A 21,750-nucleotide genomic window follows, 5' to 3' on the forward strand; every position below is an offset into this window, starting at 1 on the left:
TCTGTTTCCATTAAATGAAATAGAACTATCGTTGAGAACGGAATTCATTCATCTCTCTTCAGGTTTTCTAAAAAGTGCACTTTATTAAATGTGAGGTGCTGACTGGCAACCGAAACGGGCCAGAGGAAAGTCATTGTCTCACAAATGTTTGGGCTCGCCCAGATTTTGTTTGTGAATGGCGGGATCTGCTTGCTGTTCTAAGAACTGAATTTCCAGGCATGCATGTCTTGTCTGGGAGACCAGTGTTGGAGTGGACAGTCTTCAGCCTCTGCACCTCTTTTCCTTAACCTTCCTCAAGGCGTGCCGCATGTCTCCCTTCTCCAACTCGCAGTCTCCAAAGGTAGAAAGAGCGGCGCTTCCGTCACACGGCCGTCTCTGAAACGGAGCCGAGGAGTCACTCAGAGCCTGGAAGAATCTCGTCTTCATAGCTCTTCTTTCTCCTCCTCCGCACAGATACAAGCTGCCCGCTGACTGTTCATAAAGGGTCGGCAGCCCAGGGTCCACACGGTGTTGAACACGGTGTCAGCCAGAGAATCACAGGCTGCTTGAAAAGACGAATAGAGACAGCAGGGTCAGCAGAGGCCACCCCGTAGCACGTGAGGCCATGTATTTCCCAGGCGATCCCCAGAGGATGGCAGAGACAGAGTGAGAGGACCAGCAAACCTTTAAGAGAAGCGCTTTCGGAAAAGCCCCTCTCTAGCCCAGTAAGTGGTGCCCTGGGAAAAGTCATTAGAAATACTCACTCAGTGTTTCCCATAGCTTGCCCTGCTCACGCATGGGGTATACAGTCATTTATTGACTGAAGAACTGTGTATGAGAGATAGGCTTCTTCTTGGGAAAAAAAAATACACCATCCCCTGCAACTCAAGGATCTCATAGTTTGGACCAAGAGGTGGAGCAAGCAAACAGGACCAAAGCTAACTATACTACACCATGAAGACAGTGACCATGAGGTGGTTGGGAACTCACAGAAAGGTTCCTGTCCCTTGGGAGAAGGGGCTTGCTCTGAGGGAAGGAAGACCTCTGGCTCATTACTATAAGGGTATGATACCAAGGACATGCCAGAAAAATTAGACAACTTAGGGAAAATGGAAATTCCATGAACGGAACTGACTCAATGAACTAGAAAATGAAAATAGATTGTTAATCCCTCAAAAATATACCTTTTTAAGGAAATCTATTTCCATATTGCTTCAAGAGAATTTTTGCTTGATATTTAAAGAACTAATAGAAATCCCTTCTAAACACTTCTAGAAATTAGGATTATGTATTTTATTTATGAGTATTATGTTGATAACAAAAATCAGACCAAGAAACCAGAGGAATAACAAACCAAGGATAAGCATCTCTCATGACTAAATGCAAAGTCTTAGACAGATACCAGCCAACTAGACTCAGAAACACAGAAGAAGACTCACACCATCCCCACACAAGTTTATCCTAAGCATGCAAGCTCCTTTAACACACCAAAATCAGTATACCATACCACCCACCAAGAAAATAAAAGCCACACACCACATTCTGCAGAAACTCTAGAAAGAACTCAACAACCCAGGAAGAGGACTTCCACCCCCTGGCAGGGGTCACCTAGAAAGATGCGGGGTCAGTCTCATGCTCAGAGCTAACGCTGGTGCCTCTTCCCTTGCAGGACAGGGAAAAGATACAAGGATATGCACTCTTAACGCTGCTGTGGGGTATTTCAAGTTCTAGCGAGAAAGATATCCAAGTTACAGCGGGAAAGCATGTGCTAGCGGCAGCATGTAAAGACTCAGAGATGCTCTGAAATCCTACCAGAGCTAATCAATTAAAAAAATAAATAAAATAAAGCAATAGGTAGAAGCCAATCAATGGTCATTCTGTACAGCACCGTAAATCACCTGTCAAACATTAAAAAGGCAGGAGAAAGGGCACAATGGGTAAAATCCCTTGCCTGATGTGGCCTAGGTTTGTTCCTTGGAGCCCACATAAAAAGGCTTGGGTAGAGCTGGAAAAATGGCTCAGCAGTTAAGAGCACTGGCTGCTCTTCCAGAGGACTCAGGTTCAGTTCCCAGCACCCACATGGTAGCTCACAATTGTCTGTAACTCCAAAATCTGACACCCTCCCACAGACACACAAGTAAGCAAAACACCAATGCACATAAAATAAAAATAAACTAAATAAAACAAATTAAAATTTTAAAAAGAAAATTAAGAAAGCTGTAAAATCACGAAGGAAGAAAAATTACCAAAAAAGTGCAAGACCTATGCTACGGAAATGGTAACACCATGGAAAGAAATAAGTGGAGAGGGAAGCAAATAGAAAGATGTTCATATTCATATTTTGTACTAAACAGTATAATTTTATAAAAGTGGCAATACTGGAATTTATCCACAGATACAACCAAAGCTCTGAGAAGCACAGCTGTCATTCTTGCAGAAATTAACAAGCGGATCCTAAAATTACATAGAAATGACAGAAATCTGGAGTGTGCAGAGAGACTTGGACAAGCAGCAAGGGTCAGGAACACATCTCAACTTCAGAGTCACCACGACACTATGGAGCTAGGCACGGAGCGTGCTGGCATAGGCAGGAATAGAATAGGGTCAAAGGTCGAGAGACCACTGTCCGCACTTTACGGGTTAATGTGGGGGAAAGTGGTATTCCCAACACCAGTGCTAAATCACCTGGGAACCCACACAATGAAGGTGGACCCCACTTACACACCATCCACGAATTATCCTCAAAATGGATCACAAACCTAAACCAAGAGCTAAGACGATAAAACGCCCAGAAGAAAAGATCACTAGGTATTTTTGACCTTGGGTAGGTAAAGTCGTATTACCACCTGTGAGAGCAAAAACACAAATTGATGAAAATTAATAAATTGAACTTACTCAAAATTTGAGCTTTCTGGGCCTCAAAAAATAACTAAGTAGAAGCTGCTGTGGTGGTGGTACCCCACCTCGAACTCCAGACCCAGGAGGCTGAGGCAGGGGGATCCGTAAGTTTGACATCATGCTGGTCTACATGGAGACCCCGTCTCAAAGTGAGGCAGGGGAGGGGGACGGTGAATGCTTGTAAACCATAGATCTGACAAAGGACTAGAAACAAGGGGCTCCCCCTACTCAGTGTTGAAAGCAAATACAAAGGGGGCAATGGGCCTGGATAGACACGGCGCATCAGTGGCCAGGGAGATACTCAGGGGCCTGTAACGAAACGATAATGAACGTTGACAGAGGCGTGAAGAAACTGGGACTTTGGGGGAACATAAAATGTTGCAGCTGTTTAAGAAGAAAATTTGCCAGGTTATCCAACAGTTCAACCTATATTAACCCTATATTCCATAAATCCCTCGTATGAATGTTTACGCATACATATACATATATGCAAAAGAATTAAAACATGGTTCCTGCAGATATTCGCATGTCTATGTTCATGGTAGCAGAATTAATTCCAAAACCAACCCAAATATCAACTGATGGACAGAGAAAGACGATGTGGGAAGGCATACAATGAACTATTACTCGGCGATAAAGAGGAATGACCTTCGGATGCATTCTACAGGAGTAGTTCTCACCTGTGGGTCTTGACCCCTTTGGGAGTCAAATTACTCCTTCATAGGGTTTGTCTAAGACACAGATGTTTACATTATGGTTCATAACAGAGAAAAATTACAGTTATGAAGTAACAATGAAGATGATTTTTTGGCTGGGGGGTCACCACAACGTGAGGAATTGTATGAAAGAGTCGCAGCATTAGGAAGATTGAGAACCTCTGTCCTACAGCACAGACAAGTGAAAGAAATTGTTCACAGAAACCCATGTATTTTGATTCCATTATATAAAAATTGGAAAATCAATAGAGGTAGAAATTAGATTCCTAGTTGCCTTCGGCTGAGCAGGGGGAGCTCAAGGGAAATGGTTATGAGATTTCTTTGAGAGATGATGAATAGGGGTTGATTGTGTGACTCTATTCATCTGGCATTTAAACGAGTTAACTCGTATGTAAATTACATCACTGTCTTCGGTACCACCAACAAATGTTCAGACTGTTTCATGCAGAAGGAAGTCAAGGGTGGAAAGCCTGGGCCTTCAATCCAGGTAGATTTCAGTGCAGGGGTCCAAAGGGAGGTCGCTACGACTGACCTAGGAGAGCTGGACAAGCTGAACTTTTAGTTAATCCATAGGGAAGAAAATATCAAGTGGCTTCAACTGTTGCTCCCAGTGGGTAGCCCCCACTTGGCTGGGACATAAACACAGGACTTACAGAGCCCTGGCCAGAGGAAGAGCAGTAAGACCCTTAGGAAGGAAAAATCAATAGGACGTTGACCTGCAGCAGTTCCCTGACCTGAGCCTACATCAGCAACAATTCTTTCCTACCCTGTGTGGACAGAGGAGAGAGAGAGGCCTCCCTTTCCCAGGCCCAGCTCACTACCCATATTCCCATATTCCACGGACCACCTCCAAGATTGTTCCCACAGTCGGTGTCTCTGGTTTTCAACCTTTCCCATCTGGAAGCTTTGAGCATTAATAACAAGCTATCGTGTTCTGGCTTCGGAAGTAGAGAGATTAAAACCGTTTGGATGGCAAATTATGGAAAAAAGGAATTACAGAGTTGGAGCTAGAAGCTCAGTAGTTAGGAGTGTTTAAACACAGTTATCTGGAAGCACACACAGAAGAGGAATTTTAAAGCTTCTACCCAGACCAAGAGCAAACTGTGAATGGGGGAGCTTCAGCCAAACCATGTGGTCCTGTAGAGAGGGACTACCGAGTGGAAAGTCATTTAGCAGACACATGGAAGCTCTTCCTCCAGTCTTAAAGGAAGGGTTTTTGTTCTGCAAAAGCATCGCTGTGGCCTCTTCCAGCAGGAAGGATGCCAACGGTGCGCAGGAACTTCCGTGAAAGGGCGCAAGTCTCTCCTTCTGCTGCATGCTCCGACCACCTCGTCCAGTAAAAAGGGGGCCCTGGCTCCCTGTGTGAAGACAGGAGCAAAACTCCCCGTCACCAGAAAGTGTCCTTAAGAGACCTACCTTCCACGTTGGAGACAAAGCCGAGGCTCCGCTTGAGGTCAGAGCAGATGGAGTGGAGACACCATCGGAATTTTGCATCGCAGCGGTACTTGTTGGCACCGCAGGTGTCGTAGCAGACATCCAGCTGGTTGCAGCACTTGGTCATGGCTGGAATACCCAAGTCCATCTGGAAAAGTGAAGCAGGAGAGTGCCACGTTTAGACCAAGGACCTGAGGCAACCCTGTCCACCTCACTATGAGCTAGCCACTTCTCCAGTGTGTGCCACAACCTAGATCCATGCAGAAACACCAAGGGCTCAGAAAAATTAGCTCCGAGGTCATCGGATGCTGGATTTTAATGTTATTAACTTCATATATGTGACTCCAGCCAATTTTTCTCATCTTTCCTTTTGTGAGATTAGTTATTTTCAAATCCACACCCAGATATGGAGATGAAAACAGAAACCAGAGGGGCAATCGAGATGGCAGAGCCCCAGGAGATTCACATTTACTGAAAGCTTTACATTTTGGTCTGAGAGTCTGCTGAAGAAAGAGGTTCCATGACTACTCTGAAAAGTTCAGCCTCAAGTAAATGGAACGTGGCTGGCCGTTTTAGGGACCTGCCCTCTCCAGCACTGTCTTAAGGTTGTATCTGAGTTGGGGAGAAAAACAGGGTGCAGGAGACTGAGTTCTCAACCACAAGAGGAATGACGTCAGGGCATTGCTTGCACTAAGCATCTTATAAATAGCTATAGAGATTGTGGCATGAGACGGGAGAGCATCACTTAGAGAGCTGGGACACGGCGAGCGTGGGGACAGTGGGAGAAAGACTTAGAGCATTATGGGAAATGAGGGTACAAGGGCTTGGAATGTAGCTCATCTGGGAGAGTGCTTGCCTGGCGTGCATCACGCCTTAAGTTTTATCCCTAGGACTGCATAAACCAGGGCTGGCAACTCATATCCCAGCATTCATGAGAAGAGGCAGGGGGATCAGAACTTTAAGGTCATCCTTGGCTACATTTCAAGCTTGAGGCCAGCCTGAACTACATAAGACCCTCTCTTAAAACAAGGGGGAGGAGGAGATGAAATAAAATGAACGTAGACTCAGAGCAGGGAAAGAGAACGAGCAGGCTACCAAGTCAGTTTTTTAGTGTGTCAAAGGTTATAGCAGGAAATGTACACACATACCTATGCATGCCAGCATGTGTGTGCGTGGTAGAAGCTTTGTGGGCCTTAGAGTCTGGTTCACTGGCAGTACCTGAGGCACCAAGTTTGAGTCTCAGCACCATATAAAAAAACTTATTTGCCAAACTGGTAAATAGCTTTGCCTTCAAAATTAGAGTTAGCACACAATCCTGTGCAAGAAAGAGAGAATTTAAAAAAGCAGAAACATAGGTGGTATCTGCATACTTGGTGATGCATGAGTGCATTCAGTGGTGCATTAGCACATTTAGTGATGCTTGAGTGCGTTCAGTGATGTATGACTATATCTGGTGATTCACAAGAACACTCAGTGATGCAGGAGAGCACTCAGTGGTGCAGGAGAACCCTCAGTGGGACTTGAGATCACAGAGCAGGTGAGATTAGAACCAGGCAGGACATCTTAGACACTGGCAGTTTTCTGATAATCTGGGCTTGGCGTCTTGTTTGTTAGTTTTTCCAGACAGGCTCTTACATAGCTCAGGCTGGCCTCAAACTCATTATAGCCTTGAATGAATCCACCTGCCTCCACACCTGGCTTTGGAAGCTGGGATGTGGTTGGGAAATGGGGCGAATGTGTTTTCAGGGTGTGGGTGAGGAGTGTCATCAGTGATAGTAGATCCTCCTCACACTAGCGCCTCTCTGGTCCTCCTACTAATCCAAGGTCATCTGACACAGGACAAGGACTTCCACCATTTAAAATGCCACGAAGCAAAGTGAAACAACAACAAAATCACATTAAAGACAGCCCAGCTCTTTAGACAGACACAGACCTCGTACTGTCTGGACAGGCTGTCCAGTGCCTGCAGCCACACTATGAAAAGGCGACCGCCCATTAGGGAAGTGCAATGACTTTCACTCCACTTGATCAAATGGGAGGTTCCTGAACTACTTCTAAATAGTGGGAATCCATTTGTTTGTTTGTTTTTTGAGATGATCTCACTAGTGGCTCTGGCTGGCCTTGAACTCACAGAGACTCACCTGCTTCTGCACCCTGAGTGCTGGAACTAAAAGTGTGCACCACCACTGTACGGCATTGACGGGTTGGTTGATTGATGATTGATTGATGATTGATTGATTGATTGATTGATTGATTGATTTTGGCAGCGCTGGAGACTGAACTCAAGGCTTGCACATGCTAGGCAAGTGTTCTACCACTGAACTACATCTCAGACCCTGTGCGTCCCTTCTAGAATGAACATACCCAGCTGAGAGGATATTCTTACTTGTGTTCATACCCTTACTGCTATCGTGAACAAGCTTACCCCAGGCTGTGCAAGGGCTGAGAACTCTCTATACAGAGACACCTTCCCCAGAAATATTTTAACTTCGTATACTTAAGAAAACACGTTCAGTCAATAGCGGTCAGGTTTCTTCTAGCAAAATCAGTGTGTGAGTATGGATATCTGACGGATGCATGAAAACTGCCCAGAGGCTGGAGGACCTTCCTGCAGTCAGTGTGGAGATGCCATAGGTGAGCCAGCAGCTCAGGTAGAGGAAGGCTCATGGAGCTGCTTAGACAACTGCCCAGTGAAACTCTTGAACCAGCTAAAAATTGAGGTTAGCTCTATTAAGAGACAATTCAGGGGCCTGGGAAGGTGGCTCAGAGGTGAGGAGCACTAACTGTGCTTCCAGAGGACCCAGCCCAGAGGATCTCACGCCCTCTTCTGGCCTCCATAGGCACTGCAGGCATGTCGTGCACTGACATGCAGGCAAAAACACCCATACACATAAAATAAAATATATATTATTTGATATATAAAACATTTTTTTAAGATATTCGAAAAAAAAGGAGATCATTCAGGGCCTGAGATGGCTGTCTGTAAGGTACTCGCCAAGCAAACATGAAAACCCGAGACTTCATCTCTCAGTGCCCACATAAAAGTTGGCTGCCTGTAACCCATCCAGGGAAGGTGGAAACAAGAGAATTGTGGGCCAGGCAGTCTAGCTAAACTGGTAAGGTCTAGGATTCAGTGAGAGACTCGTGGCTCAGTCAGTAAGTGCCTGCCGCATTAGTGAGTGGACTGAGCCCTGATCCACACACGCGCACAACAGCTGACACATGGCAGCATGCCCTAACCCCGGTGCTGGGGAAGGCAGAGACAGCTAGATCCCTGCAGTCGCTTGGTCAGCTGGCCTAGCCAAGTGATTAGCTCCGGGTTCAATGAGAGGCCCCATCTCAAAACAAACAAACCAATAAAAAATAAGGTGGAGGGAAGGCAGGCTGGCTTACTGGGCAAAAGCCGCCGGCACCGAGCCTATAGACTTGAGTTCAATCCCCAGGACCCACAGAGGGGAAGGAGATGACTCTGGCAAGTTGTCCTCTGACCTCCACATGCATGCATGGGGCATGCGTATTCCTACTCACAAAATTAATAAAAGATGCACAGTAAATGAGGAAAACACCCAGCACTGACTGACCTCTAGCCTCCACACACACATGCAACATGCATGCACACCAGCATGCACGAGTGCAGGTATACACTTGCATGGGCCCACCCACGTACACACACTCACACACACTCGCACGCACACAAATTAAGGAAATATAAGTTGGAGAGCAATTAAAGAAGACATTGTGTGTCAACCTCTGGCTTCCACACACACATGTGTGCACAAGTATCCGAATATACATAGATCTCACACACACGCATACACACAGGACACAATTCAATGTCATAGTTGATATACCTGTAGCTACTACATTTTATATGAAACCGCTCTTTGAAAGTGCAGGTCAAAAGCATCTATGATAATCTCTGTCTGTCTGTCTGTGTGTATGTGAGAGGGAGAATGTGTTCATGCGTGTTCAGGTGCACTAGTGTGTGAGCGTGTGTGCACCCACATGAGCTTTTGGAGGATGACAGAGGACAACTATTATTTCCCAGGTTCCAACTCACTTGTTTTTTGTTTGTTTGTTTTAAGTCAGGGTCTGTCTTTGGCCTGGAACTTTCCAAATAGATTAGTTTGCTGACTAGAGAGCCCTGGGCACCTGGTTGTCTTCACCCCACAGTGCTGGATTACAAGTAAGTGCCACCATGACCAGGTTTTTAATGTGGATTCTGGGGACCAAACTCGGGTTCTCTTGGTTGCAAGACAAGCACTTTGCTGACTCAGCTATCACCCAACCCAGCCCCCGATTTTTTGAGACAGAGTCTCATGTAACCCAGGCTGGCCAATATTCACTGTATAGTCAAAGATGACCTTGGAGTTCTGATCCTCCTGTTTCAGCCTCCAGAGAGCTGGCATTACAAGCATGTGCCACTTCACCTGGTTTATGTGGCACTACCTGGGGCTTCACGCGTGCGGGGCAAGCACACTACAAAACCCAGACCCTTTCAAGACACCTTCAAGGAGACCAAGTCATTGCTTGCTTCTAGGAGAAGCTGGCAGTTTGAGAAAGGGACAGCCATGTCCTAACAAATCTCAGCCAACAGAGGGTGTGTCAAACCCCAAACTTTGTTGCTTTGACACTTTCAACAGGAAGTCTGCTTGCAGAGGTCAGCCGATATAATAACCCATACTTTCTGGCCCAGTACCAGCCACTCTTGTCCACGGCTGGAATGAATTACTAGTTTCAATAAGTCAACAGCATCCAGTCACCTTTAAATTGTGTCTTGATGCCATAAATTGTAGCCAGTGCTTATAGAGGTGATTTTAAAGTTTGCAAACACCAGAAGCATAGCTGAGGGACAACAGTCTGAGAAAAAGAACTCAAGTGTCTGCCTTGAAAATTCTCTCCCTTCCCCCAGTCTAGTTTAAAATAACAAATCACACTGTCCGAATAGACTCCACAAATGATCACTTCCACCAGTTGCTCTTCCTCAAAACCACATCAATCACGAAGGGAAGATTAGTGGTACATACACTTCCTGGCACCTTAATACCCAGGAAATAGGAACCGCAGCCATTGGGCTCCTGGGGTTTGTAGCCTGGTCTGGGCATCGGCGCCTTTCCTAGAAGGAAGAAAGGAGAAAAGTAGAAGTCAGACATTCTACATTCATTCATCCAATAAAAATGTCCTAAAAGCACATTCCATTGTTCCTTTAGATGTCACTGTCCCCATAAGATAATCACATTAAATCAGCAGTGAGGAGGAAGTCACTGAAAGAATCACTGTACCGTAATTTTACAAACTGAATGATCTCCTCCAGGCAGTGTTCCTCCAGCGTTGACAGAGGCTGCTTGTTTGTTTCCCGGCCACCCAGACCCGAAATAATTACACTGAAACTATACTAATTGCAATACTGTTTGGACAATAGCTTAAGCATATTTCTAAGTAGCTCTTGCATCTTAAATTAACCCATTTCTATTATTTTATATTTTACTATGAGGCTCGAAGTTTATTGCAAGGTTCTGGCTGGTGGCTCGCATCTTTCTGTCTGACTCCGCCTACTCTCTCTAAATAATCTCTATTCAGATTTCCCGACTGACTTTGCTCTGCTAGGCCATTGGCCCAAAGCAGCTTCTTTATTAATCCATGGTAACAAAACACATTCACAGCATCCAGAGGGGAATCCCAGATCACTCCAGAACTACCCCCCCACAATTCAGAGCAGCATATTGCCTGGTCACACACGGACAGAATCAGAATCATAGCTGTCATCAAAGAGATTAACTTTGCACTGAAGGAAGCTTAGGGAGTCTCCGTAGGTGTAGGCAGAGCATCACTGACCACAGAACAAAGCAAACAACTGGTGTTCTGGATGCTTTGCCTTGTTTATGGGGCTTAAGAATTGTAAGAATCGCACTAGGCGGTGGTGGTGCACGCCTTTAATCCCAGCAGAGACAGGCAGATCTCTGTGAGTTCGAGGCCAGCCTGGTCTACAAGAGCTAGTCCCAGGACAGGAACCAAAAAGCTACATAGAAACCCTGTCTCGAAAAATCAAAAAAAAAAAAAAAAAAGAATTGTAAGAATCATTTTATGGTCTTGCAAATGTATTAAAGAAGCTAGTTCAATTAGATTACGGGATTGGGAGGCAGTCATCCCACGACATTGACCCGACTGCTTCTTGCTGTGACAGGACAGGAGGAACCTCTGCCCCGTGCTCCTGTCTTCATGAGCTCTGCCATGCCTTCCTTGACACTTGGAACTGCTGAGCCCTCTGAGACCGTGAGCCAAAACAAATCTTCCCAGATTTGAATGACTTCTCCAGGGTGTTTATGGCAGAGATGAGATGCTCAGTTAAATACTGGGTGAAGTGTGCTCCTTTCCTGTGTATGAAGTGTGTTCTCTTCCTGTGTATGAAGTGTGTTCACTTCCTGTGTATGAAGTGTGTTCACTTCCTGTATATGAAGTGTGTTCACTTCCTGTGTATGAAGTGTGTTCACTTCCTGTGTATGAAGTGTGCTCATTTCCCGTGTATGAAGTGTGCTCATTTCCTGTGTATGAAGTGTGCTCATTTCCTGTGTATGAAGTGTGCTCATTTCCCGTGTATGAAGTGTGATCATTTATTCTGTATGACGAAGTGGTTCATTTCCTGTATCTGAAGTGTGCGAGGGTTGGAAGTGTTTTGGGTAGACATTCTTCACCTTCATTACTAGGTAGATGGAAGCATCTTGCTTCTTCCTTGTAATATCAGGTCGAGACTTTGTAATCTCTCTGTGCATGTGGGTGAGTTTGGGTGTGTATGTGTGTGCACGTGGTGGTGTGTACATGTGTGGATGGAATGTGTGTGTTGTGTGGATGGTGCTGTGGGTGGAGCCTGTGTGGTGTGGGTGTGCACGTGTGTGGGCGTGAACATTTGTGGCACGTGGGTATGGTGTATGGTGGTGTGTGTGGAGTGTGTGAGTGGTATGTATGTGTAGTGTAGTATGTGTGGTGTATAGTGTGGTGTGCATGTATGTGTGTGATGTGTATGTATGGTATGTGTAGTGTGATGTATACATGTTTGTGTGTATGATGCGTGTGGAGGAAGGTGCCTGGATTTGCCTGTTTCTGCCCTGCAGTGTGACATGAGAGGAACCAGGCAAGGCACATGCCTCTGCCCCCCATGCTTTTACATAGGTCCTGGGATCTGAACGTGGGTCTTCATAACCAGATGTTCATGCTGGTGCCACCGGCACTAAAGGATGGCACTGCCTTCCCAGCTTGGAACCCTAATACACCAATAGACCAAACCCTAGGCTCTCAGAAAGTATTTATACAGCAGACACAACTTTTGTGGAAATGAAAGAAACTCAAGTCCTTTCACAACTGTTCAGGCCAGCATCCTGGTTCTACACAAGTACAGGTCACCTCTCCTCCAAACACTAGACACCCTGAGCTCGGTCCCAAGTTTCCCTCTGCTCTCAAGCCCAAGACCAGGATCCCCGGTGCCTGCCTTTGTCCACCTTTATCTTCCCAGGACCTCCTCGGAGCTGAAGATTTCCCTTTTCATCCTGCCGTGTGTGTGTGTGTGTGTGTGTGTGAGAGAGAGAGAGAGAGAGAGAGAGAGAGAGAGAGAGAGAGAGAGAGAAGAGAGAGAGAGAGAAAGAGAGAGAGAGAGATGTGGGGGGCTGGTTTGTATGTATGTGTGTGTGCATGAGTGAGAGGATGGTGTGGGGGGCCGTGTGTATATATGAGTATGTGGGGCGTGTGTATATATGAGTATGTGGGGGCGTGTGTATATATGAGTATGTGGGGGCGTGTGTATATATGAGTATGTGGGGGGTGTGTATATATGAGTATGTGGGGCGTGTGTATATATGAGTATGTGGGGCGTGTGTATATATGAGTATGTGGGGCGTGTATATATGAGTATGTGGGGAGCGTGTTTGTATATGAGTATGTGGGGGGGCGTGTGTATATATGAGTATGTGGGGGCGTGTGTATATATGAGTATGTGGGGCGTGTGTATATATGAGTATGTGGGGAGCGTGTTTGTATATGAGTATGTGGGGGGGCGTGTGTATATATGAGTATGTGGGGCGTGTGTATATATGAGTATGTGGGGAGCGTGTATATATGAGTATGTGGGGGGGCGTGTGTATATATGAGTATGTGGGGGCGTGTGTATATATGAGTATGTGGGGGCGTGTGTATATATGAGTATGTGGGGCGTGTGTATATATGAGTATGTGGGGGTGTATATATGAGTATGTGGGGGGCGTGTGTATATATGAGTATGTGGAGGGCGTGTATATATATGAGTATGTGGGGGGGCGTGTGTATATATATGAGTATGTGGGGGGGCGTGTGTGTATATATGAGTATGTGGGGGGCGTGTGTATATATGAGTATGTGGGGGGGCGTGTGTGTATATATGAGTATGTGGGGGCGTGTGTATATATGAGTATGTGGGGCGTGTGTATATATGAGTATGTGGGGCGTGTGTATATATGAGTATGTGGGGGGCGTGTGTATATATGAGTATGTGGGGGGGCGTGTGTGTATATATGAGTATGTGGGGGGCGTGTGTATATATGAGTATGTGGAGGGCGTGTATATATATGAGTATGTGGGGGGGCGTGTGTATATATATGAGTATGTGGGGGGGCGTGTGTGTATATATGAGTATGTGGGGGGCGTGTGTATATATGAGTATGTGGGGGGGCGTGTGTGTATATATGAGTATGTGGGGGGGCGTGTGTGTATATATGAGTATGTGGGGGGGCGTGTGTGTATATATGAGTATGTGGGGGGCGTGTATATATGAGTATGTGGGGGGCGTGTGTATATATGAGTATGTGGGGCCGTGTGTATATATGAGTATGTGGGGGTGTATATATGAGTATGTGGGGGCGTGTGTATATATGAGTATGTGGGGGTGTATATATGAGTATGTGGGGGGCGTGTGTATATATGAGTATGTGGGGGGGCGTGTGTATATATGAGTATGGGGGGGCGTATATATGGGTATGTGGGGGGCATGTGTATATATGAGTGTGGGGTGTGTGTGTGTATATATGAGTATTTGTGGGGGTGTATATATGAGTATGAGGGGAGCGTGTTTGTATATGAGTATGTGGGGGGCGTGTGTATATATGAGTATGTGGGGGTGTATATATGAGTATGTGGGGTGTGTGTGTATATATGAGTATGTGGGGGCGTGTGTATATATGAGTATGTGGGGGTGTATATATGAGTATGTGGGGGGGCGTGTGTATATATGAGTATGTGGGGGGTCGTATATATGGGTATGTGGGGGGCGTGTGTATATATGAGTATGTGGGGGCGTGTGTATATATGAGTATGTGGGGGTGTATATATGAGTATGTGGGGGGCGTGTGTATATATGAGTATGTGGGGGGGCGTGTGTATATATGAGTATGGGGGGGCGTATATATGGGTATGTGGGGGGGCGTGTGTATATATATGAGTATGTGGGGGGGCGTGTGTGTATATATGAGTATTTGTGGGGGTGTATATATGAGTATGAGGGGAGCGTGTTTGTATATGAGTATGTGGGGGGCGTGTGTATATATGAGTATGTGGGGGTGTATATATGAGTATGTGGGGTGTGTGTGTATATATGAGTATGTGGGGGCGTGTGTATATATGAGTATGTGGGGGGCGTGTGTATATATGAGTATGTGGGGGGTCGTATATATGGGTATGTGGGGGGCGTGTGTATATATGAGTATATGGGGGGGCGTATATATGAGTATGTGGGGGGCGTGTGTATATATGAGTATGTGGGGGGGCGTGTGTATATATGAGTATTTGTGGGGGTGTATATATGAGTATGAGAGGAGCGTGTTTGTATATGAGTATGTGGGGGGCGTGTGTATATATGAGTATGTGGGGGGTGAGAAAGGGTGTGGGGGGGGTGGGTCTATCACAATGGGGGACAGAGTCTGATATCAATAATTGAGTCACACATGGGCAAACAATTGAACCGCATAGTATAATTCAGTGTGGTTGTTCCTAAGATTATGGGCCTTTTATCTTTTCTTCAGATTGTTCTTTTACAAGTTACCTTCTTAGATATTAGGGAAACTTAAAGGAACAAATACTTGAATTCACAGACATTGCATTTTTAAGTTTTCTTTCTAAATTGTTTCTTATTAATTTGTATGTGGGGATGTTTTGCCTACATATATGTCTATGCATGCATGCCTGGTGTTCTTGGAGACCAGTTACAAATTGTAAGCCAACCTGTGGGTACTGGGAATTGAACCCCAGTCCCCTGGAAGAACACCAAACACTCTTAACCACTGAATCACCTCTCCATCCCCCAAAGGCATTTTTTTAATGAGTGCTGGAGAGATTTCCCAAGTCACTCGTGGTCCTTTTGCACCTAAGAAAGCACAGAAGAGAAACATGGCATCAGTTTGGAAGATAGCGGAATGGCCATCTTGCCTGCAGTGCAGGTGATGTGGGCTGAGCATGAATTGCAGGAAGCAGCTTCCGAGAGAAGCATGGAGTCTCAGGTTTTGAGGGACGTGGCTGTTGGATCTAGGGAGTTGGATCTAGGTGATAACACACCCTAGCCTCGAGCCGTCCCTTCTGGTTGGATGCTCTGAGCCTAGGCATCAGCAATATGCTACGTTGACACAAAGATGTTCTTTCCTGGTGTGGAAGTTGGAACTCTTAGCTTCTTGGCAAACGGAGGCTCCGCACAGTGCCAGTCTTTTGTAACCTGCCAACTAGAAATGGGCTTCATCTATTTTAATGATCGGAGGCAGGAGTCAAAACAAGAATAATATTTTATGACATGTGAAAATGATATGAAATTCAAATTTTAGTGCCCATAAAGAAGTTTTATCAGGGCACAGCCACGCTCATTTGTTATGCATTAGCTGTGGCTGTGTTCACGGGAAAAGAAATCACAGAATATTGCTACAATCTTGAACTAAGGATGCTTTTCTAATCAAGATGTAAAAGTCGGAGGCCATAAAGCGATTGACAAATTTGGTCTCATAAAACGTCAAACCTTCTAAACAAAGTTAACATCATAAAACACATGAGAGGCCTCAGGAGGGAGGTTCAGGGCAGAGTGAGCCTCAACACCCAGAAACGCTGCTTCCAGCCACGTGTCCTGCACTCTTGGCCAACATTTCCTCTCTCTCATTTTTTGTCAACAGAAAGATTAGGAGGAAGGTATATCACAGACCAGGGGTCTGAGCATCTCCTGTGGAGGGTGAGGCGTTCCCTGAGGTGCCAGGGACAGCACTATGCACAGACACTCGGCAACCTCCAGGGATGCCCACCCGAGCAGCACACTGATTGGAGACAGCAAACAGTGTCCATGCCATCAACACAGAGACTAAAATGGATTAAGTTGCTTTCTGCTTCTCTTGTCTTGGTCTACCTGGTCCTGTCTCTGTTTAAATACCAACAGCCCTGGGACCTTCAGTAAACTGGGAGACCCATCACCTTAGCGTGAGATGTAGCTGCTGGTTCCTACATCTATGGGTGTTTCCCTTTTCATGGGTTCCTGAGAATCCCGTGAAGGCTGCAAGAAAGTCCTTTGCTAGGAAATAGGCAAACTCACAAGTGTGTGGAGTTTTTCTGTGAAATTTCAGACAGACAAAAACGTCTCCAGAAATTAAAGACGACAGAGCTAGGAATGGGGTTCAGTTGGTAGAATGTTCACCAACATGAATCCTTGGATTTGAGCCCCAGTCTAGACTAAACCTGGCTTGTTGGCATATGTTTATAATCTCAGTAGGAACATTGGAGGAGGTGGAGGCAAGAGGATCAGAAGTTGAAGGTCATCCTTGGCTGCATAGAAAGTTTGAAGCTAGCCTGGGTTATGTAAGACAGTGTCTCAAATTATTTTAAAAGGTAGAGATTTGCTATAATGAAAAGCTTTTGAACATCAACAGGAGTGATGGCAGAGCAGAGACAATGGAGGGATTCACAAACTACAGCTACCAGAGGGATAGCTAGCATCCAAAATACAGAAGGGAGTCATAGCAGAAACTCAACCCAACCTTAAAATAGCCTTAAAATAGCCAAAAGCTGGTTCTCAAAACAAAACAAGCCAACAGGGGACTGGAGAGACAGCTCAGTGATTAATAGCACTGACTGCTCTTGCAGAGAACCTGGGCTCAAGTCCCAGCGCTCAGTTGGTGGTACCTCCAGTGCCAGGGACTCCGGTGTCCCCTTCTGGCCCCCACAGGCACCAGACACACAGACATGCAAGCAAAACACCCATACACATAAAATAAAGTTAAAAAAAGAAAAAGTTTGAATAAGACAAATGAGGAATGGTTGGACTCCCGTTTAGTAGGGAAACAGAAGCAGAGACCACAAGGAACCAACACCTTATGCTTGCTAGAATGGCTCTTAGCGATAGACAAAAGTGGTGAACATGCAGCAAAACGGAACTCATACCCCATTGGTGCAAATGTCAATGAGTATAGCCATTTCAGAACACACTATGGAGGCTCCTCAGGAAACTAAAGACTAAAAGCAGAACCGCTAGACAATCCAGCAACCCCACTTCTGGTACCTGTCCAACAGAACTGGAGAGAGCATGTTGGAAAGATGTCTATGCTCTCGTGTTCATTGCAGCATAGCGAACAAGACACAGAAACCACCTAGACACACGTCAACCTGGGAGTAGATAAGGAAGGTGTGTCTACGCAATGGAGAGCTACTCTCCCTTAAAGAGGGAATCCAGTCTTCCTAGAACTGGAAATCATTACGCAGGGTGGAAAAAATCAGAAAAACTCAGACTCTATGATCTCTAATGTGGAACCTAAGGAAGAAAAGTCAGTTTCTTAGAAACCGGGAGTAGAAAGGCTGAGAGGAGGGGGGATTGAGAAAAAGGAGATCTTCAACAAAGGCTGGTTCTTGATGAAGGACTAAGTTTTAGTAATCTCTGTACTGATGATCACGGCAAAGGACGATTATGGTTTGGACTGAAAATGTTCCGTGGGGACTGGGAAGATGCCTCGGTGGGTAAGAATGCACACCTGATGCCTGGTGGGCAGAACCGGGATCTGAGGTCAAATTGGTAGCATCTGTGCGGAAAGCTGGGCATGGCTGCTCATGCACCTCTACCCCCAAGGCTGTGAGAATACATAGACAGAACGGCTGGGGCTTCCTGACCGCCAGCCAAGCTCCACGGTCAGTGAGAGACCCTGTTCCCGGGAACAAGGTGACGCATGATCACTGGAGATACAGCTGTCCTCCTCTGGCCTCCATGCAAACATACGGGTGCATTCACACGCGCACGCATTACCCCCGTGGGTTCATGTTTTGAGTCAGTTTTCTGGCTGATAATACTCTGTGGGGAAGCTGAGGAGCCCTCAGAGAGAGGGCCAGTGCGTGTCAGAAGTAACTGTCCAGGACCAGGCCTCTGATACACCCAGCCTGGCTATCTGTTTCCCAATATTACCTAGTGAACCAGCCTCCACTTCAAGCTCCTTCCACTCACCATTCCTTCCCCAGCCTTACTGCCCCCCCCCTTAATAAGCAGAGATCTCTGAAACCTTGAGCCAACATCCTCCTCCCCCCCCCCTTAATTTTTTCTAGCAAGTGTCTTGTTGCGGCTGTGAACAAAGAGACGCGATCTCAACACTTTGAATGAATAGACTTTTAACCTTCTCACGACAAATGAAAGGAAGGTTGGGAGGAGGCAGTGGCTACGGCAATCGGCTGTGGTACCTTTCCACAATGAATCAAAGCACTGGGCTTTCTCCACAGATATCCACTATTGTTTTTGTCGATTTAAAAATTCTAAAAAGATTGACGTTTAAGCAGCCTTTGTGGGGGAGGTGGGTTGAGAGGGGATCTCAGGTGTCTCACTATGTAGCCAGGCTAGCCTGGAACTCAAGTCTGTCCTGTCCCCAGGAGCCTCGATTGGATGGGGAGTCGGCAGGCCCTTCCCAGTCAGAGGCTGTCTAAGCAAAAATTTGCTGAAGTTTTTTGATGCCGATTTTGCTAGACAAGGGAGAGCAGGGTTGGGCACAGAGTTTTACAAAAAGTCCTACTGTTAGATGTTTGCTAAACCTTGGGTAGTATTGACAACATCTGTGTTGATTCAGACGGCAGGCATTAACCCTTTGCTGCCTCATCAGGGGAAACTAGGCTGGCTTACTGCAGTGACTGGCTTCTGCCTTCACACACCTAACTCTGGCTAACTACGAGGTTGAGGGACCCAGGACTTGATCCCAGGACATTCTCACTGTGAGCTGCAGGCTCTTTTGCCTGTGCCCAGGGATGTTAAGCCTACTGGGAACAATGACTTAACCATTATCTCCTGGTTGGCCACTTTTAGTACATAAAGGAAGCCATTTCCCTCCCCCCAAAGAGGTCGTGTATGTATGTCCCAGCTGTTCTGAGTGTCTCTGGAAAGCTCGTGTTGTCCCAGGCTAAGCAGATTTGGCATTTTCACCTGGGAGCCTACTGCGGGGTATTTGCATAAACTAAACCATCGGAGGAGGTCTGTGCCGTGTGCTTTAAAGGGCATTTTCAGGCCCAGGTGCAGCTCAGTGGTGAACCACGCGCTTGGCAAACAAGGCCTGAGATAAAATTCCCAGCACCACATTAAGCACAGGTTTTTCACCCACTGTGCGAGCTGCCAAGCCTCGGCAGGAGCTCGGCTCTGGCCTCTTCCGAGTGGGTGAAGGGAAAACTGGCCTTCTGTGCAACTGAGGCAAGGTAGGCCTGGGTGTCCACTCCAGTTCCCAAATCGGCCTCTGTATCTGGTTCTGGGACGGCGCTTGGGACCCTGGTGGGCAGCGGCGGTGCCTGAGGCTACTGACTGGAGCAGGGCAGGGACCCCTGCCAGTCAGAGGTCTGCGGGTGGGCCGAGAGATTTATTTGGAGCTTTTGGGATTCTGAGGAGTTGTTTGACCCCAGGCAGAATCTCCAAAGATCAGGTTCCGGTTCCTTTTCCTTCCCGAGAGCATCTCAGAGCCCGTGAGGTCCCTCTCGCCATGCCCTCGCTTCCACGCTGCTCACTACCTCCCCTTAAGCCCCAGGCTCCCAGCAAACCCATAAAGGTCTCTGCGAAGACTCCCAGGCAGCTGAGTGGAGCTTGAGTTTCAGTTAAATCATAATTGATCAGGAGATATAGGTCCCAAATGCACCACAGGCTCCGAGTAGGAATTTGTTGTCTGCTTGGATTTCTGACGTTACTACACCTGATTTGCTCAGTCTGGTAACCTGGCCTACCTGGTGTAGGACAGACGTGACCTGCTGAGCTGCCCATGACCCAACACCCTCCCCCATCCTCACCCCAGAGGAGGTACCCCGGTACTCACCATATCGGCACCGGTACTGACAGACTCCATTCTTCCCTCCCAGCAGCTCCATGAAAGAATCGACATAGCTGTTGACCGACTCGAAGCTGCCCCGCAGGTGCCGCAGGCCCCAGTCCGAAAAAGACTCGTCTTCCTTGAGGCTGGGGTCGTTCTCTGCGAGGCTGCCCACCAGGCCAAACCACAGGAGGAAGAAGCCGCAGGGCAGCTTCATCCTGCACACAGGTAGGACGCTGCTCTCGTCCCCCCAACCCCAGCCAGGGTCCCAGGAAGCCTGGGGAAACACACACAGCCCCGTGCCTGGCCTTATCGGAACAGTCAGTCTGTGTTCCCCAGAGGTGGACTTTAAACACAGCCATGGAGGCCGGGAGCAGATCCGAGCGATTAGAGAGGACAAAGGTGAGACCGTGGGAGGGCTTGTATGAGAATGGCCTAAGAGGGGACTTCCAGTGGACCCCGAAGAGCTGAAGGGGGATGGCTGCACTCTGGGAATGGGGGAAGGGAGCCTGGGGATTCTGCTGTACACTTGGGCTCCTCCGGCTTCTGGACAGCAGAGCTTGTCCAAAGATAACAGCCACACCCCTGAGCCACTTCCTCCTCTACGCGTGTCCAGAGGACGCCCAGGAGGGTGTGTGCAAGGCTCCGGCGGCCTGACTTGGGGTCACCTTCACCGACGGACAGGTTGCCAGAGCCCAAACTCTGTAAGTGTGCCTCGGCGAGGTTCAGATTTTGAGCCCAGTTTCTGCCTGGGTCCCTCCTTGTCTCTAACTGAGATCCTTCCATCTGGTAAAGGTCCGGATATCCTCCCAGGGATGAGTCCGGTTCTGAATTTGCAGTGCTGTGTCCTAAGATTCTGAGGCCTACAGGAGGCCCCAGGACTGTTAGGGAACAACCCGCTCTGGTGGTGGTGAGTTTTTCCTTTGAGGCAGATAAAAGTCCAGGCCACTATCAGAAAGCCTGTTTGAGATTCCAAGCGTTGAGACTGCTCACGTCAGCCCGGAGTTTGGGCATCACTTTCTGGGTAGTTTGCTCTTGGTCGCATGAATAAATACCTATAAAGTCACTAGTCTGGAAAACGACACCGTTGTGTACCAAGTAATCCTTCGGCTGCTTTCTCAGATGCCATGAAAGCCCTGTAGAAAATATTAAACCTAAGAACATCCTCATTTTAGGTAAGAAATGTGTTCATCTAAAGACTTAACGTCCAGGAAGAGTAGTAGTTAAAATGCGTTTCTCATGTGAACTTAAAGAGAAAACAGTAATAATGCCACCCAGTGTTTAAAACACGTACACATTCCAAACCAATCAGTCTCTTGTCTCGACCTCTCTCTCCTCCTATCTCTCGTCTGACTTTCTGTTTCTCTGTCTCTCTGTCTCTGTCCCCTCCCTTCCTCCAGCCCTCCAGATATTCACGCCTATTCTAG

The 21,750-nt window shown here is 46.9% G+C and overlaps 1 protein-coding gene across 2 annotated transcripts; it reads right to left on the reverse strand.

The window, feature by feature from the left end:
• Positions 1–57: 57 nt before the first annotated feature.
• Positions 58–20,879, reverse strand: Pla2g12b (phospholipase A2 group XIIB). Of its 2 annotated transcripts, none has more exons than XM_041656057.1 (4): positions 20,330–20,879; positions 10,055–10,143; positions 5,010–5,175; positions 58–541 (listed from the first exon to the last, which is right to left on the reverse strand). In XM_041656057.1, the coding sequence occupies exons 1-4, from the start codon at positions 20,538–20,540 to the stop codon at positions 423–425; spliced, it is 585 nt and encodes a 194-aa protein (XP_041511991.1). In that variant the 5' UTR covers positions 20,541–20,879; the 3' UTR covers positions 58–422. The 2 variants fall into 2 exon arrangements, with proteins under 2 accessions (XP_041511991.1, XP_041511989.1); XM_041656055.1 differs by having other exon boundaries at positions 58–544; positions 20,330–20,873.
• Between the last annotated feature and the right edge of the window lie 871 nt (positions 20,880–21,750).

This window comes from Microtus oregoni, unplaced genomic scaffold (assembly GCF_018167655.1).
Source record: "Microtus oregoni isolate MIOR12 unplaced genomic scaffold, Mior012 000007F_ref0000211, whole genome shotgun sequence".
NCBI classification, from domain to species: Eukaryota; Metazoa; Chordata; class Mammalia; order Rodentia; family Cricetidae; genus Microtus; species Microtus oregoni.

What these genes read in the sequence shown, in the direction of transcription:
- Pla2g12b (XM_041656055.1), bottom strand. Translation starts at nt 20,540, where the DNA reads ATGAAGCTGCCCTGCGGCTTCTTCCTCCTGTGGTTTGGCCTGGTGGGC. An exon ending in GTATTAAGGTGCCAGGAAGT is followed by an intron (nt 5,176 to 10,054) that starts GTATGTACCACT and finishes TCACTTTTCCAG; the next exon opens with ATGGACTTGGGTATTCCAGC. An exon ending in CTTTGTCTCCAACGTGGAAG is followed by an intron (nt 545 to 5,009) that starts GTAGGTCTCTTA and finishes CGTCTTTTCAAG; the next exon opens with CAGCCTGTGATTCTCTGGCT.